Source organism: Dendrobates tinctorius, unplaced genomic scaffold (assembly GCF_039654945.1).
Source record: "Dendrobates tinctorius isolate UK_male_01 unplaced genomic scaffold, ASM3965494v1 ptg000022l, whole genome shotgun sequence".
Taxonomy (NCBI): Eukaryota; Metazoa; Chordata; class Amphibia; order Anura; family Dendrobatidae; genus Dendrobates; species Dendrobates tinctorius.
In genome coordinates, this window is record NW_027361690.1 from 47,274,019 (window position 1) to 47,289,901 (window position 15,883).

Sequence of the window (15,883 nt, forward strand, 5' to 3'; positions counted from 1 at the left end):
CATGCATAGCAGGATAGGGGGTGAGAGGACCATGCATACCAGGATTGGGGGATGAGGGGTACCATGCATACCAGGATTGGGGATGAGGGGTACCATGCATACCAGGATTGGGGGATGAGGGGTACCATGCATACCAGGATTGGGGGATGAGGGGTACCATGCATACCAGGATAGGGGGTGAGGGGACCATGCATACCAGGATAGGGGGTGAGAGGACCATGCATACCAGGATTGGAGGATGAGGGGTACCATACATACCAGGATTGGGGGATGAGGGGTACCATACATACCAGGATTGGGGGATGATGGATACCATGCATACCAGGTTTGGGGGATGAGGGGTACCATGCATACCAGGATAGGGGGTGACGGGACCATGCATACCAGGATTGGGGGATGAGGGCTACCATGCATACCAGGATTGGGGGGTGAGAGGACCATGCATACCAGGATTGGGGGATGAGGGGTACCATGCATACCAGGATTGGGGATGAGGGGTACCATGCATACCAGGATAGGGGGTGAGAGGACCATGCATACCAGGATAGGGATGAGGGAGTACCATGCATACCAGGATTGGGGGATGAGGGGTACCATACATATCAGGATTGGGGGTGAGGGGACCATGCATACCAGGATTGGGGGTGAGGGGACCATGCATACCAGGATTGGGGGTGAGGGGACCATGCATACCAGGATAGGGATGAGGGAGTACCATGCATACCAGGATTGGGGGATGAGGGGTACCATGCATACCAGGATAGGGATGAGGGAGTACCATGCATACCAGGATTGGGGGATGAGGGGTACCATGCATACCAGGATAGGGGGTGAGAGGACAATGCATACCAGGATTGGGGGATGAGGGGTACCATGCATACCAGGATTGGGGGATGAGGGGTACCATGCATACCAGGATAGGGGGGTGAGGGGACCATACATACCAGGATAGGGATGAGGGAGTACCATGCATACCAGGATTGGGGGATTAGGGGTACCATGCATACCAGGATTGGGGGATGAGAGGTACCATGCATACCAGGATTGGGGGATGAGGGGTACCATGCATACCAGGATAGGGGGGTGAGAGGACCATGCATACCAGGATAGGGGGTGAGAGGACCATGCATACCAGGATTGGGGGATGAGGGGTACCATGCATGCCAGGATTGGGGTTGAGGGGTACCATGCATACCAGGATTGGGGGATGAAGGGTACCATGCATACCAGGATTGGGGGTGAGGGGACCATGCATACCAGGATAGGGGGTGAGAGGACCATGCATACCAGGATAGGGATGAGGGAGTACCATGCATACCAGGATTGGGGGATGAGGGGTACCATGCATATCAGGATTGGGGGATGAGGGAGTACCATGCATACCAGGATTGGGGGATGAGGGGTACCATGCATACCAGGATAGGGGGTGAGAGGACAATGCATACCAGGATTGGGGGATGAGGGGACCATGCATACCAGGATAAGGATGAGGGAGTACCATGCATACCAGGATTGGGGGGTGAAGGGACCATGCATACCTGGATGAAGAATGGGGTGCCATGCATACCAGGATTGGGGGGGTGAGGGTACCATGCATACCAAGATAGGAATGAGGGGTGCCATGCATTCCAGGATGGGAGAGGGAGACCATATACCAATAAAAATGCTCGCCACCCGGGCGTAGAACGGGTTCATAGCTAGTGTGTGTATATATATATATATATATATATATATATATATATATATATATATATATATTATATTTCATACATTTCTACATAGCAGAATAGCCGCAAAATCAATTGCCGGCTTCTGTAAAATCATTCCCCAACCCGACACGAAATGACACATGGTTTACATACAGTAAACAATTTAATTTCATGTATTTTTTTATATGTCTGACTAATAATTAAATTAGGGTTTGTGTGTAAAATTTGTGACGTCTAGGTGTTAAATTAAGGGGTTAATTCGTTGGAAAAAAAATGGGCCTTTTCTGGCACTTACCGTATCCTCTCTATTCCCATTGCCTTGTCGCAGTGGCTAATGGCTTAATATTAATGGGTTAATGTCATCTTGCAATTGGAAGGTGTCATTAAGCCGATTAATAATGGAGAGGTGTCAATTAGACACTTATCCATTATTAACCCTAGACTATTAAAGGGTTTAAAAACACACAGACATTAATTAAAAATTATTTTAATGAAATAAAGACACTTATTTTTTGACAAGATTTATTGCTCTGGTTATCCATAAATAAACCATCGACCTGTAACAAAAAAAAAACAAAAAAGCAACCATATCCTTACCTCTCCGCTGCTCAGTCAGGTCCCCCACTGCAATCCATCAGAAAGGGTTAAGTGGTTTACACAGGGACCAGTGCTAATGCGACCAGCCCCATGTAAACCACTCCCAGAATGAATGCCCTGAGATGAACTAATTACCGCGGGAAAGTTTCTGCATTTTTTCCCATGCTCATTAGTTCACCTCAGGTCAGCCAGGGGACTCCGCGCAGCCTCACTGACGTCAGCGGGAGTCCCCGGCTGACCTGAGGTGAACTGATGAGCGTGGGAAAAAAGTCAGAAACTTTCCCACGCTAATTAGTTCATTTCCAGGCAGCCAGTAAGGCTGCGCAGAGCTGAACTAATTCATTCTGCAGTAGTTTACAGTGGGGCTGGTCGCATTAGCACTGGTCCTCATTGTAAACTATTTAACCCCTTGTGAAGGATTACAGCATGGGACATGACTGAATGGCGGAGAGGTAAGGCTATTGTTGCTTTTTTATGTTTTTTTTTTTACAGATCATGGTTTAATTTTGGAATAGCAGAGTAATAAAAATTTGTCAGAAACTTGTCTTTATTTCATTAAAAGACTTTTGAATTAATGTCTGTGTGTGGTTTTTAACCATTTCATATTCTAGGGTTAATAATGAATCGGTATCTTATTGACACCTCTCCATTATCAATCGGCTTAATGTCACCTTCGATTGCAAGGTAACATTAACCCTTTGTTATTAACCCACCGCTACAGGGCAATGGGAATAGAGAGGATAAGTGCCAGAAAAGGAACATCTTAGGGTAAGTGCACACATTGTGGATTGTGCTGCGGATTTGGCTAAATCCGCAGGTCAAAACACCTGCGTTTTATCTGCGGATTAGCCTGCGGTTTTCCCCTGCGGATTGACACCTGGACAATGGAGCAGGTGTGAAACCACTACAGATTCCGCACAAAGAAGTGACATGCTGCGGATTGAAAACCGCAGCAATTCGGCACGGAAAAATCCACAGCATGTGCACTGCTGTTTTCATTCTCCATAGAAAATAAAGGTAATGTACAACGCAGCATAAACTGCCGCGGATCCGCAGGGCCAAAAACGCTGTGGATCCGCAGCAGAATCCGCAACTTGTGCACGCACCCTTATATATGCGCCTTTTCTGGGGTGTCTGGGGGCAGATTTTTGTAGCCGGGGGGGGGGGGCAAAAACCATGGTTCCTCTCAAGGCTATTAAAATATTAAAATCTGCCCTCACTCACCTGCTTTACCTCTCTGGTTGCCAAATTACTGCGTGAGCCCACACAATTTTTTACGAGTTAACCCCTTAAATTAAGACCTACACCTCCCAAATTTTACACACAAAACCCTCATCTAATTGCTGGTGAAAGACATATAAAAAAAAAAACATTAAATGAAATGGTTTACTGTATGTAAACCATGTGTCATTTCATGTTGGGTTGGGTAATGATTTTACAGAAGCCGGCAATTGATTTTGCAGCTATTCTACTATGTAGAATGCTATGAAATATAAATATATATACAGTGTGTATATATGTGTGTATGTATATGTGTGTGTGTGTGTGTATATATATATATATATATATATATATATATATATATATATATATAATATAATATGTGTCTCAATGACGTGTGTGTATGTATATATATACAGTTGTGGCCAAAAGTATTGACACCCCTGCAATTCTGTCAGATAATACTCAGTTTCTTCCTGAAAATGATTGCAAACACAAATTCTTTGGTATTATTATCTTCATTTAATTTGCCTTAAATGAAAAAACACAAGAGAGAATGAAGCAAAAAGCAAAACATTGATCATTTCACGCAAAACTCCAAAAATGGGCCAGACAAAAGTATTGGCACCCTCAGCCTAATACTTGGTTGCACAACCTTTAGCCAAAATAACTGCGACCAACCGCTTCCGGTAACCATCAATGAGTTTCTTACAATGCTCTGCTGGAATTTTAGACCATCCTTCTTTGGCAAACTGCTCCAGGTCCCTGATATTTGAAGGGTGCCTTCTCCAAACTGCCATTTTTAGATCTCTCCACAGGTGTTCTATGGGATTCAGGTCTGGACTCATTGCTGGCCACCTTTAGAAGTCTCCAGTGCTTTCTCTCAAACCATTTTCTAGTGCTTTTTGAAGTGTGTTTTGGGTCATTGTCCTGCTGGAAGACCCATGACCTCTGAGGGAGACCCAGCTTTCTCACACTGGGCCCTACATTATGCTGCAAAATTTGTTGGTAGTCTTCAGACTTCATAATGCCATGCACACGGTCAAGCAGTCCAGTGCCAGAGGCAGCAAAGCAACCCCAAAACATCAGGGAACCTCCGGCATGTTTGACTGTAGGGACCGTGTTCTTTCCTTTGAATGCCTCTTTTTTTCTTCTGTAAACTCTATGTTGATGCCTTTGCCCAAAAAGCTCTACTTTTGTCTCATCTGACCAGAGAACACTCTTACAAAACGTTTTAGGCTTTTTCAGGTAAGTTTTGGCAAACTCCAGCCTGGCTTTTTTATGTCTCTGGTTAAGAAGTGGGGTCTTCCTGGGTCTCCTACCATACAGTCCCTTTTCATTCAGACGCCGACGGATAGTACGGGTTGACACTGTTGTACCCTCGGACTGCAGGGCAGCTTGAACTTGTTTGGATGTTAGTCGAGGTTCTTTATCCAACATCCGCACAATCTTGCGTTGAAATCTCTTGTCAATTTTTCTTTTCCGTCCACATCTAGGGAGGTTAGCCACAGTGCCATGGGCTTTAAACTTCTTGATGACACTGCGCACGGTAGAAACAGGAACATTCAGGTCTTTGGAGATGGCCTTGTAGCCTTGAGATTGCTCATGCTTCCTCACAATTTGGTTTCTCAAGTCCTCAGACAGTTCTTTGGTCTTCTTTCTTTTCTCCATGCTCAATGTGGTACACACAAGGACACAGGACAGAGGTTGAGTCAACTTTAATCCATGTCAACTGGCTGCAAGTGTGATTTAGTTATTGCCAACACCTGTTAGGTGCCACACGTAAGTTACAGGTGCTGTTAATTACACAAATTAGAGAAGCATCACATGATTTTTCGAACAGTGCCAATACTTTTGTCCACCCTCTTTTTTATGTTTGGTGTGGAATTATATCTAATTTGGCTTTAGGACAATTCTTTTTGTGTTTTTTTTTATTTAAGACAAATTAAATGAAGATAATAATACCAAAGAATTTGTGTTTGCAATCATTTTCAGGAAGAAACTGAGCATTATCTGACAGAATTGCAGGGGTGTCAATACTGTTGGCCACAACTGTATATACAGTGTGTGTGTGTGTATATATATATATATATATATATATATATATATATAGTATCCTATGTATCTATTCTTTCTCTTGTGGTTGAAAACCTGTCATAGGGCTTATGTCCATTTTGCAAGCCTGTGAGAAAATCTCGGCATACGGATGCCATACGGATGCTGACATGCACAAAATACGCGACCACACCTTGATTACGGGTAACATACGGAGCACTATTTAGGGGACATTTCTCCGTATTACGCATGTAAAATACGGACTGTATTTCTCGTCAGTTAGTGTGACCCCAGCCTAAGGCAGTTTGTCAAAAAAAACAACAAGCTGAGAAAAATGTAACCTTAACATGGACATATAAAAAGACAAGAGGAGGAAAAAAAAGGAAGGCAGTGGATGGGGAAAAGCAAGCACCCGCAGGAGGGGAGAACGATGATCAAATATTGATCTATTCTGATCTTTGTGCCCAGAAGTAATCCCAAGGAGCCCGGACTGAGTCAAAATACTCCACACTTGCGTTAAATATTGCTGTCATATTTATACTCCATCCGTCTAATGTCATTAATTCTGTGGAGTAAATGGGAGAGGAGCGGTGGAGAAGTCTGTCTCCAGTTAAGAGCAATCAGACATCTAGCCGCAGTAAGAATGTGAAGTAACAGCTTTGCTGCCCTCTTCCCCATCCCCCCAGGGGTAAGATTTAGCAGATATACAGTTGGATCCAGTCCAACCTCAGCATAAAGCACCTTGGAAATCAGTGAGCCTACTTCCCTCCAAAAATTCTGAATCTCTGGACACGTCCAGAAGATATGATACAGTGTACCCACATCTAAGCCGCATCGCCAACACACATTTGGAATCTCAGGATTCAGTCTATTCAGATGCCTTTTTTTTTTTATACCGTTACACGTGTGGTAAAATTGGTAAGGCAGTTTTATTCTTCGGGTCAGTACAATTATAGCGATACCTCATTTATAGCTTTTTTTCATGTTTTGGCGCTTTTATACAATAAAAACTATTTTATAGAAAAATAATTTTTTTTGCATTACTTTATTCTGAGAGCTATAACTTTTGTATTTTTCTGCTGATGAAGATGTATGGCAGCTTGTTTTTGCGGGGCAAGATGACGTGTTCTGCTGTGCCATTTTTCTTTGCAGCCGTCTTTTTGATCGCGTTTTATTGCACTTTTTGTTCGGCGGTATGATGATAAAGCATTGTTTTTTGCTTCGTTTTTTATTTATATTTTTTTCGTGTTCACTGAAGGGGTTAACGTGTGGGACCGTTTCATAGAGCGGGTCGTATGCGGCGATACCAAATATGAGTGCTTTTATTGTTTTTTTATTTACATAAATATATTTATTAGAAAAATATTTTTCTATCTTTTCTTTTATTTAGGGATTTAAAAAAAAAAAATATTTACACTTTGTAAAAAAGTGTAAAAAAAAATTATTATATTTTCTCCCAGTGTGGGACATCATTATACAGTGGGTACGGAAAGTATTCAGACCCCTTTAAATTTTTCACTCTTTGTTTCATTGCAGCCATTTGTAAATTCAAAAAAGTTCATTTTTTTTTCTCATTAATGTACACTGCACCCCATCTTGACTGAAAAAAAAACAAATGTAGAAATTTTTGCAAATTTATTAAAAAAGAAAAACTGAAATATCACATGGTCATAAGTATTCGGACCCTTTGCTCAGACACTCATATTTAAGTCATATGCTGTCCATTTCCTTGTGATCCTCCTTGAGATGGTTCTACTCCTTCATTGGAGTCCAGCTGTGTTTAATTAAACTGATAGGACTTGATTTGTAAAGGCACACACCTGTCTATATAAGACCTCACAGCTCACAGTGTATGTCAGGCCAAATGATAATCATGAGGTCAAAGGAACTGCCCAAGGAGCTCAGAAACAGAAATGTGGCAAGGCACAGATGTGGTCAAGGTTGCAAAAGAATTTCTGCAGTACTCAAGGTTCCTAAGAGCACATTGGCCTGCATAATACTTAAGTGGAAGAAGTTTGGGACCACCAGAAGTCTTCCTAGACCTGGCCGTCCAGCCAAAATGAGCAATCGTGGGAAAAGAGCCTAGGTGAGAGAGGTAAAGAAGAACCCCAAGAATCACTGTGGCTGAGCTCCACAGATGCAGTAGGGAGATGGGAGAAAGTTCCACAAAGTCAACCATCACTGCAGCCCTCCACTAGTCAGGCCTTTATGGCAGAGTGGCCTGACGGAAGCCTCTCCTCAGTGCCAGACATATGAAAGCCCACATGGAGTTCGCTAAATAACACATGGAGGACTCCCAGACTATGAGAAATAAGATTATCTGGTCTGATGAGACTAAGATAGAACTTTTTGGTGATAATTCTAAGTGGTATGTGTGGAGAAAACCAGGCACTGCTCATCACCTGCCCAATACAATCCCAACAGAGAAACGTGGTGGCAGCATCATGCTATGGGGGTGTTTTACAGCTGCAGGGACAGGACGACTGGTTGCAACTGAAGGAAACATGAATGCGGCCAAGTACAGAGATATCCTGGATGAAAACCTCTTCCAGAGTGCTCTGGACCTCAGACTTGACCGAAGGGTCAGCTTCCAACAAGACAATGACCTTAAGCACACAGCTAAAATAACAAAGGAGTGGCTTCAGAACAACTCTGTGACCATTCTTGACTGGCCCAGCCAGAGCCCTGACCTAAACCCAATTGAGCATCTCTGGAGAGACCTGAAAATGGTTGTCCACCAGCGTTCACCATCCAACCTGATGGAACTGGAGAGGATCTGCAAGGAAGAATGGCAGAGGATCCCCAAATCCAGGTGTGAAAAACTTGTTGCATCATTCCCAAGAAGACTCATGGCTGTACTAGCTCAAAAGGGTGCTTCTACTCAATACTGAGCAAAGGGTCTGAATACTTATGACCATGTGATATTTCAGTTCTTCTTTTTTAATACATTTGCTAAAATATCTACTTTTCTGGGGGGGGGGGGGGGGGATTCAGTCAAGATGGCGTGCAGAGTGTACATTAATGAGAAAAAATGAGCTTTTTTGAATTTACCAAATGGCTGCAATGAAACAAAGAGTGAAAAATTTAAAGGGGTCTGAATACTTTCCTTATCTGACACTGCACTGCAGAATATCAGATCAGCGATCTGGCAGGCAGGGAAGGAGGCATGCCGGCACCTACTCTCAGCAGGCGCTCACAAGCCACCCCTCCCTGCAGGACCCGAAAGGACTCCGTGGCCATCGTGGTGCCGGGGGTCTCCATGGAGACTATCAGAATAGCGCAATCACATAGCAATGTCCTGGTGGGAGTGCGCAGGGAGCCCCATCCCTGCGCGATGCTTCTCTATGCCGCTGTCACTGACAGCGGCATAAGAGGGGTTAAATGTCACATACAGCTGACACCAGCACGCGATCACCACGGCGCTCTGCGTGAGTGCCGTGCAATCGTGCCGCCATACTAGTACTGCTCGGGGCAAAAAGGCACCTCCCACAGAGCAGTACTAGCACAGCGAAGGTCATGAAGGGGTTAAAAGTTCCCTTGGGGAACTTGAAGGTTGTGCTATACACAGCAGTCCATTTGCGCTGCTATGTAAAGTGAAAATCACTGACGCTAGCTTTCACCGGAAGATCGTAATGACAGGCACGGGGTTCTTAGCAGACCTCCAGCAGTCATAGCAACACATCAGCACCCCGCGATCACATCACAGGTGCACCGAAGGGTGCCTGAAATGATGCACTCCCTGCCAGCGCATGTTAATTTCTGCTGTCTGAGATTGACAGCAACATTTAACAGGTTAACAGCTCCGCTCCATCCGCAGCAGTTAAAGGCATAGGATGGCTGATTGCATCAGCCATCATCTGCCGGGAAAGAAGCAGTCTCCTCAAAGGCATGACTTTTTACGTACATGTACATCAAAGGTCATGAAGGGGCCAATATCCTGCAAATAAAAGTTTCTTGTCAGCATCCCTATGAACCCTGTCATTATATGGACATGTGTTTGTAATAAAACACTTTTGTCCACACAGAACGGGTTGTAAAATCTTGGGCCATTCTGGCACTAGCGGCACGTTTACACCTCTATTCTAAAACCTTCAGCAGTTACATAGTCATATATGTGGACAAGCTGTAATTCAAACATGGCAGTGTATGAGGTCTGAATTACTGTGATGGACAAGCTTTCATGACATTCTGCACAGAGGTTTCTTGGTCATTGACCCTGAGCCTGCTGAGCATACTTTTATTGCAGTAGCTAAAGCACTGTTTCCTTTATTTTTATTGCTGCCTGTGCAGGTGATGGACATTAAGGGCATATAGTAGATTTGGACATACCATTTGCTGACATAAAATAGATCCCATGAGTTTTGACTATAACGTCACATATGTGAACATATTAAGAATCTAGTATAAAATGCAGCCTAATCGTATTTTTACTGACATAAAGATAATTAAAACTGAATTGATTTTTAATTGGTTCATGCCCTTTCTGTTATTTACAGCTCAGTGTAAGAAGAGAGAGCATTATGTACCAAGAGACAGTCCTAGTCCAGGAAAAGACTCCAAATGGAGACTGCGTCAAGCCCAGCAGAAAATCCGGGAGCTAGCTATCAACATCCGCATGAAAGAAGAACTTATTAAAGAGCTGGTTAAGACTGGTGAGACTTAGGCTGCTTTGATCCCACAGGAGATAAAAACTTATTAAATTTACTCATTCAGGCCTCAAGAACAGCGTGTCCCTCTAGTTTTGAGATGTTGGTCTCCTATATGCCTTAAAATGCACGATTTGATACAAGTTTCATGTATAACGTGCAGCTTTCAATCAAAAAAGTACTCTCTGCAATTTATTGACAGGTCTGCTAGGTTTTGTATGTTGTACAAGCTGCCGTGCTAAACTATTGTTGCTGCTGCTGTTTTTATCTATAAGTTACACATTTGGGAAGCTTTCATTATTATGTAGCCAGCAGGAAAGAAAAATAAATTATTGTGGATGTAACATGAATTAATACAACTTTTAATGCCTGTTTACAGTGACTGGCGTGTGTATCCTCATCCATACTTGTTGCCTTCCTTCAGACAAGGGGCTAAGATTTTATAAAAGCTTTTGGTAGGCAATTTATTGTCCAAGTTCTTTAAAGGGGGTTGTCTTGGAATACTTTTTTTTTTTTTTTCTTAATTCTATAGGGTTGCACATCTTGAACACAGTAATCACATTGATATTCACTCTCCCTGAATTCACATCTGTCTCCACCACTGTTCTGGTTTGGGTGTCTTCAAACCGTAAGGAGTTTCAGAATTTTTGGGAGCACCCAGACAAACGTTTCCAGAGAAGGAGACATATGGATATCCTGTATGCTTTCGCCCTCCCCCTAACCTGCTCAAACTTTGGGCTGAGTCTCCAGTTGCAGACCTTCTGGTTTCCGGGTTGTCCTCCAACACGATCCTCCCTCTTATGGACAGCGACTCCCTCAAGGATCTTTCCAATAGACACATTGAATTGCTGGCCAAGTCTGCCTTTGAGGCCAAGGGGTCCTTGATCTGTCCCGCCTTCACCTCCACCTCTGTGTCCAGATCGGTTTGTGCCTGGGCCAAGCTCCTTTGTCAAGGCATCCTTTCAGGAGCCCCAACCAACGAACTAGCCGATTTCGCTGATCAAATTGCCCACTCAGCTAAATATCTCCTCAGAACATCTCTCAAAGCTGCAGGTTGCTCAGCAGTTGCTTCCAGCAACATTATGACTTCGCCGAGTCCTTTGGCTTGGAATGCAGAAGCTGATTCAAAAAAAAAAAAATCCCTCACCAGTCTGTCTTTTCAGAGTCTTCTATATGGATTGAGACTGAATCAGATCATCTCTGATGCAACAGGAGGTAAGAGTACCTCTCTTCCCCAGCCAAGACCAAAGCGTCCCCCAGCCAGAAAACGCACTCTGTATTTCTCTCCTTTCATTAATTTTCGTCCACTGGGTTATCCAACCTCCAGACCCATTCCCGTGCACAGCAGAAGAGGAGACCCTCCTTCATGCCAGCTCTTTCCTGGCGACCACATAGCAGTCAAAGCAAGCCCTCCCTAGCCAGGTCAAACAGATTATCTTCCGCATGACTGGTTGCTCCCACATGGGAAACCCGCCAGGGTGGACTCTCATCTCCTTCTATTAATTGACGCCTGAGCAGACAGGTCATTTCTAATTACAAAACAGATTTTTCATCTTTCTTCCGCTACCATTTTTTCAAGTCCTGGCCCCCAAATGATCCCTTGCTGGTTCCCTGGTTCTTTTAAGCATTCCCCTCCCTACATCAATCTGGCATCATCTATTCCGTTCCTTCTCAGGAGCTTTTTTAGGTTTCTACTCAAATCTCTTTGTGGTTTCAAAAAATGGATAGTTCTGTCCACCCCATCATGGACCTCAATCTTCTGAACAAGGGAGTGCAACTTTTTTTTTAAAATTCATTTATTAAACAGCAACAAACGTACACATTTTGTATATAACCAATATAACGTATACACACTCATTATAATGATTATAAGAAAACAGCAAGCTTGCATAATGAGTTATTTGCACATACTTCAATTCCACAAGTCCATATTCTTTTGCGAGGCTTAAGGAACAATTAAGGAGTAATTAGAAGACTCATTATTCAAATTTATATATGTTTGGTTATACTGTACATAACTCAGAATGATACAATACATCCAACATATCTATCATTTTCTTAAAGAAAGAAAACTAAAACTACCCTGCTGCCAAGAACAATTTCCACAATGTTAATAACATTATCATACCATAAAGTGTGAGTCAATGTATTTTTTACTACACCTATTATAATGGTACCAGACCATTATCTACGTGTTGATATAGTAAGGTGAGATGAGTTGCGCACCTCCAAAATCATACTGAACTTCCCCAAGCAGCCCCTATTCTGATACATTGTCCGCTCTTCAGGTATAATTGAATTCACCAGCTCAATCCAAGCTCTAAGAGATGGATGTTACATTACCCATCCAGCGTAAGGCCAATATTTTCCTAGCTAAGGAAAGCGTCTCCCGCAGGAAAATCTTAATATGGTATCACTTCTTCTAGCACACCAAATAAGCATACTAATGGATTAAGAGGAACAGGAGTGTATATATAAGGGAGGTTAACAACGAGGTTACCTCGTTCCAAAAGGATAGGATAACTGGGCATCCCCACACCATATGTATAAAATCCGCATCCATTGTATGACATCTTGAACATTCTGAATATTGAGACCATCCCATTCTGAATAACCGTAACGGGGTCAGGTATGATAGGAGTGCAACTTTGCCTCTTCAGGATGGCGTCCCTCCGTTTGGTGATTCTTTATGGAACCAGCAGAGTTCCTCTGTTATGTGGATATTCAAGACGCTTTCTTTCATATATCAATTTGCGAATCTCATCAGAAGTTTCTTCGCTTTGCTGTCCAGGAATCTCACTTTCAATTCACGGCGCTCCCCTTCGGGCTAGCCTCTGCCCTCAGGGTCTTCACGAAGGTCATGGCCTTCCCTCGCTCCAGGGGAATCTGGTCATCCCCTACCTGGACTACCTCCTGATCAAAGCCTAGTTCTACCGGACTTGACTCTTGACATGCTGTATCATCTGGGCTGCCTCGTCAACATGGCAAAGTCGTCTCTAATCCCATCCCAGTTCTTCTAGGCATTCTTCTTGATACCACGCGAGTCAGCGTCTTTCTTCCTGACGAAAAGGTCTCCCATTCTCGGGATTAGTGCTCTGAGACACCCATTTTCTTGTCTAGTTTGAACCTGCATGAATGTGCTGGGCATGATAGTAGCTGCCATGGAGGCAGTTCCTTTTGCGCAGTTTAACACTTACCATCTGTAGCTCGCTCTCCTATCTCACTGGGACAAGAAGACATCCTTTTTGGACACCCCCCTTCCTTCTCCCTCCACATGTAAGACGGTGTCTTCCATCTCCCCTTGTTCGCATGGGAACTCTTTTCTCTTCTCCGATTACACTGACAGATCGTGACAACGGATGCCTGGCTGAGGAGCAGTATTTCACCAGTACATGGTCCAAGGCCGCTGGCATCCTCAAGAGTGGACAATTGGGCAGCTGACTTCCTAAATCTCCAGGGTCTCTCCTCAGTAGAATGGTCCCTGAACCCATTGGTTTTCAGCCAAATCTGTCTAAGGTGGGTCACACCCGACGTCGACCTGATGGGGTGGGGTCCAGGTCTCATGACTCCTTTTCAATTGCCTTTGCCGGTCTTGTCCTCCCTTAATCGCAGTTTCTCCTGCCATATCTCTTTCCACCTTCGACGTGCACGCTGGTTTCCAGGGTAAACAGCGGGTATCCAAGAGCCACGCGGCTCTTAGAAACCCGCTGTTTACCTCAGATACCAGTGTGCAGCGTCGCTGATTGTTCATTCTCCAGCTGCCACACGCAGCGATGCGTGCTGGCCAGCGGGAGACCAACGATCAAAAAATGGCCCAGGACGATCATGCACGATCAGCGATACCTGGCGTGGAGTGGTCGCTGATGTGTGTCACACACAGCGATGTCGCTGGCGAGATCGCTGTGACGTCACAAAATCAGCAATCTCGCTGTGTGTGACGGGGCCTTGGGCCTTTAGCCTTTAAAAGGTATCAACCACTGAGGACTCTCAAATCTTATTATTTTTCTAGACAAGATGGTTAATTGAAAGAGGTTTATTGTCCATAAAAACACCTTTCTCAGGACAACCACATGTAAAGTGTTTTTTAGGGCATATTGGTTCATGCACTATGGCTATACCTATACAGTTTCCCTATATTTTCTCTCATCCCTCTGTGAACTTGATGGACGTGTCTTTTTTTTTCTACAGTACTAATTAGTTAGCTATGTTAAAGGATAACCCCCAGCATTCCTCCTGGTTCTATAACTGTATGTTTAACTTTTATATGTTGGTTTGGCTGTTTATCTTGTGGCAGGAAGAGAAGCTCAGGCCATGAATAAGCAGTACTGTATGAAGATATCCGAGCTGGAGACTGAGGCAGAACAAGCTCGGATAGAAGTCAGTGAGAACCAGCGCCAACTGCAAGAACTTGAAGGCAAAGAGACTCGAGATCCAGTTGAAAAATGCAGACTACAAGAGTGTCGCAAAAAGATTGCAGCTGCTGAGAGCAAGGTGCAGGTATGTGTCATTGATTGCTTTTAATTTAGTAAAAGGATTTTGTCATATAATTTAGTGATGGAATATTGCTAGGACAAGACTTCACTTTATTACCACTGGGAGTCTGAACACTGGGACCCTCACTGGTACTGACAAAGGGATCATACCACTAGTGCTACATGCTAATGTATTAGAATATGGCCACTCTTCAGTGGTCCTGCACAGCTGAGTGGGTAGGGGATGCAGTGCCGGAAGAAACCTGAAGATGAGGCAGCACTACAACATCTCTGTGGCCTTTTCATGCCCAGTATCCACATGTGTCCCAGAGGTCGAACCACCACGGATCATAAAGCGATAACAATCTCTCTCTATATAGCACTTCTAAATTAGTTAGGAAAGCCACTTTGATCCTTTCTTGAAGTGTGACCTGCGTGTACGTCACACTCTGGGTAATGGTAAGATTTAAAAAGTATTAAAATAAAACCTCATATCTCCCCGTTTCTCACTTTAAAAATTCCAACACGGCAACGCCAGGCCACATTTTGCTCATGCTACCATGAGCAACCTTTGTGGCTTAACCCCTTAATGACCGAGCCAATTTTCACCTTCATGACCAGGCCGAATGTTTTAAATCTGGCCAGTGTCACTTTATGTGGTAATAACTCTGGAGCACTTCAACGGATCCCACTGATTCTGAGACTGTTTTGTTCGTGACATATTGTACTTTATAATAGTGGTAAAATTTGTTTGATATGACTTTCGTTTATTTGAGAAAACCCAATTAACCCCTTAACGACCAGGGGTATTTTTGGTTTTGCATTTTCATTTTTCCCTCCCCTTCTTTCCAGAGCCTTAACTTTTTTATTTTTCCGTTTATATGGCCATGTGAGGGCTTATTTTTTGCGGGACGAGTTGTACTTTTAAATGACACCATTGGTTTTAGCATGTCGTATACTCGAAAACGGGAAAAAAATTCCAAGTGCGGTGAAATTGCCAAAAAAGTGCAATCCCACACTTGTTTTTTGCTTGGCTTTTTTGTTAGGTTCACTAGATGCTAAATCTGACCAGCCATTATGATTCTCCAGGTCATTACGAGTTCATAGACACCAAACATGTCTATGTACTCTTTTATCTAAGTGGTGAAAAAAAATTCCAAAGTTTGCTAAAAAAAAAAAAAAA

At 43.6% G+C, this 15,883-nt stretch overlaps 1 protein-coding gene across 3 annotated transcripts in view; it reads left to right on the forward strand.

The window, feature by feature from the left end:
• Positions 1 to 15,883, forward strand: part of KIF7 (kinesin family member 7) — a 107,402-nt gene that overhangs the window by 68,100 nt on the left and 23,419 nt on the right. For all 3 annotated transcript variants that reach the window (XM_073568688.1, XM_073568687.1, XM_073568689.1), the window contains exons 10-11: positions 10,079 to 10,234; positions 14,523 to 14,725. In XM_073568688.1, the coding sequence (XP_073424789.1) occupies positions 10,079 to 10,234; positions 14,523 to 14,725 (359 nt within the window). The remainder of the gene's footprint in view (positions 1 to 10,078; positions 10,235 to 14,522; positions 14,726 to 15,883) is intronic.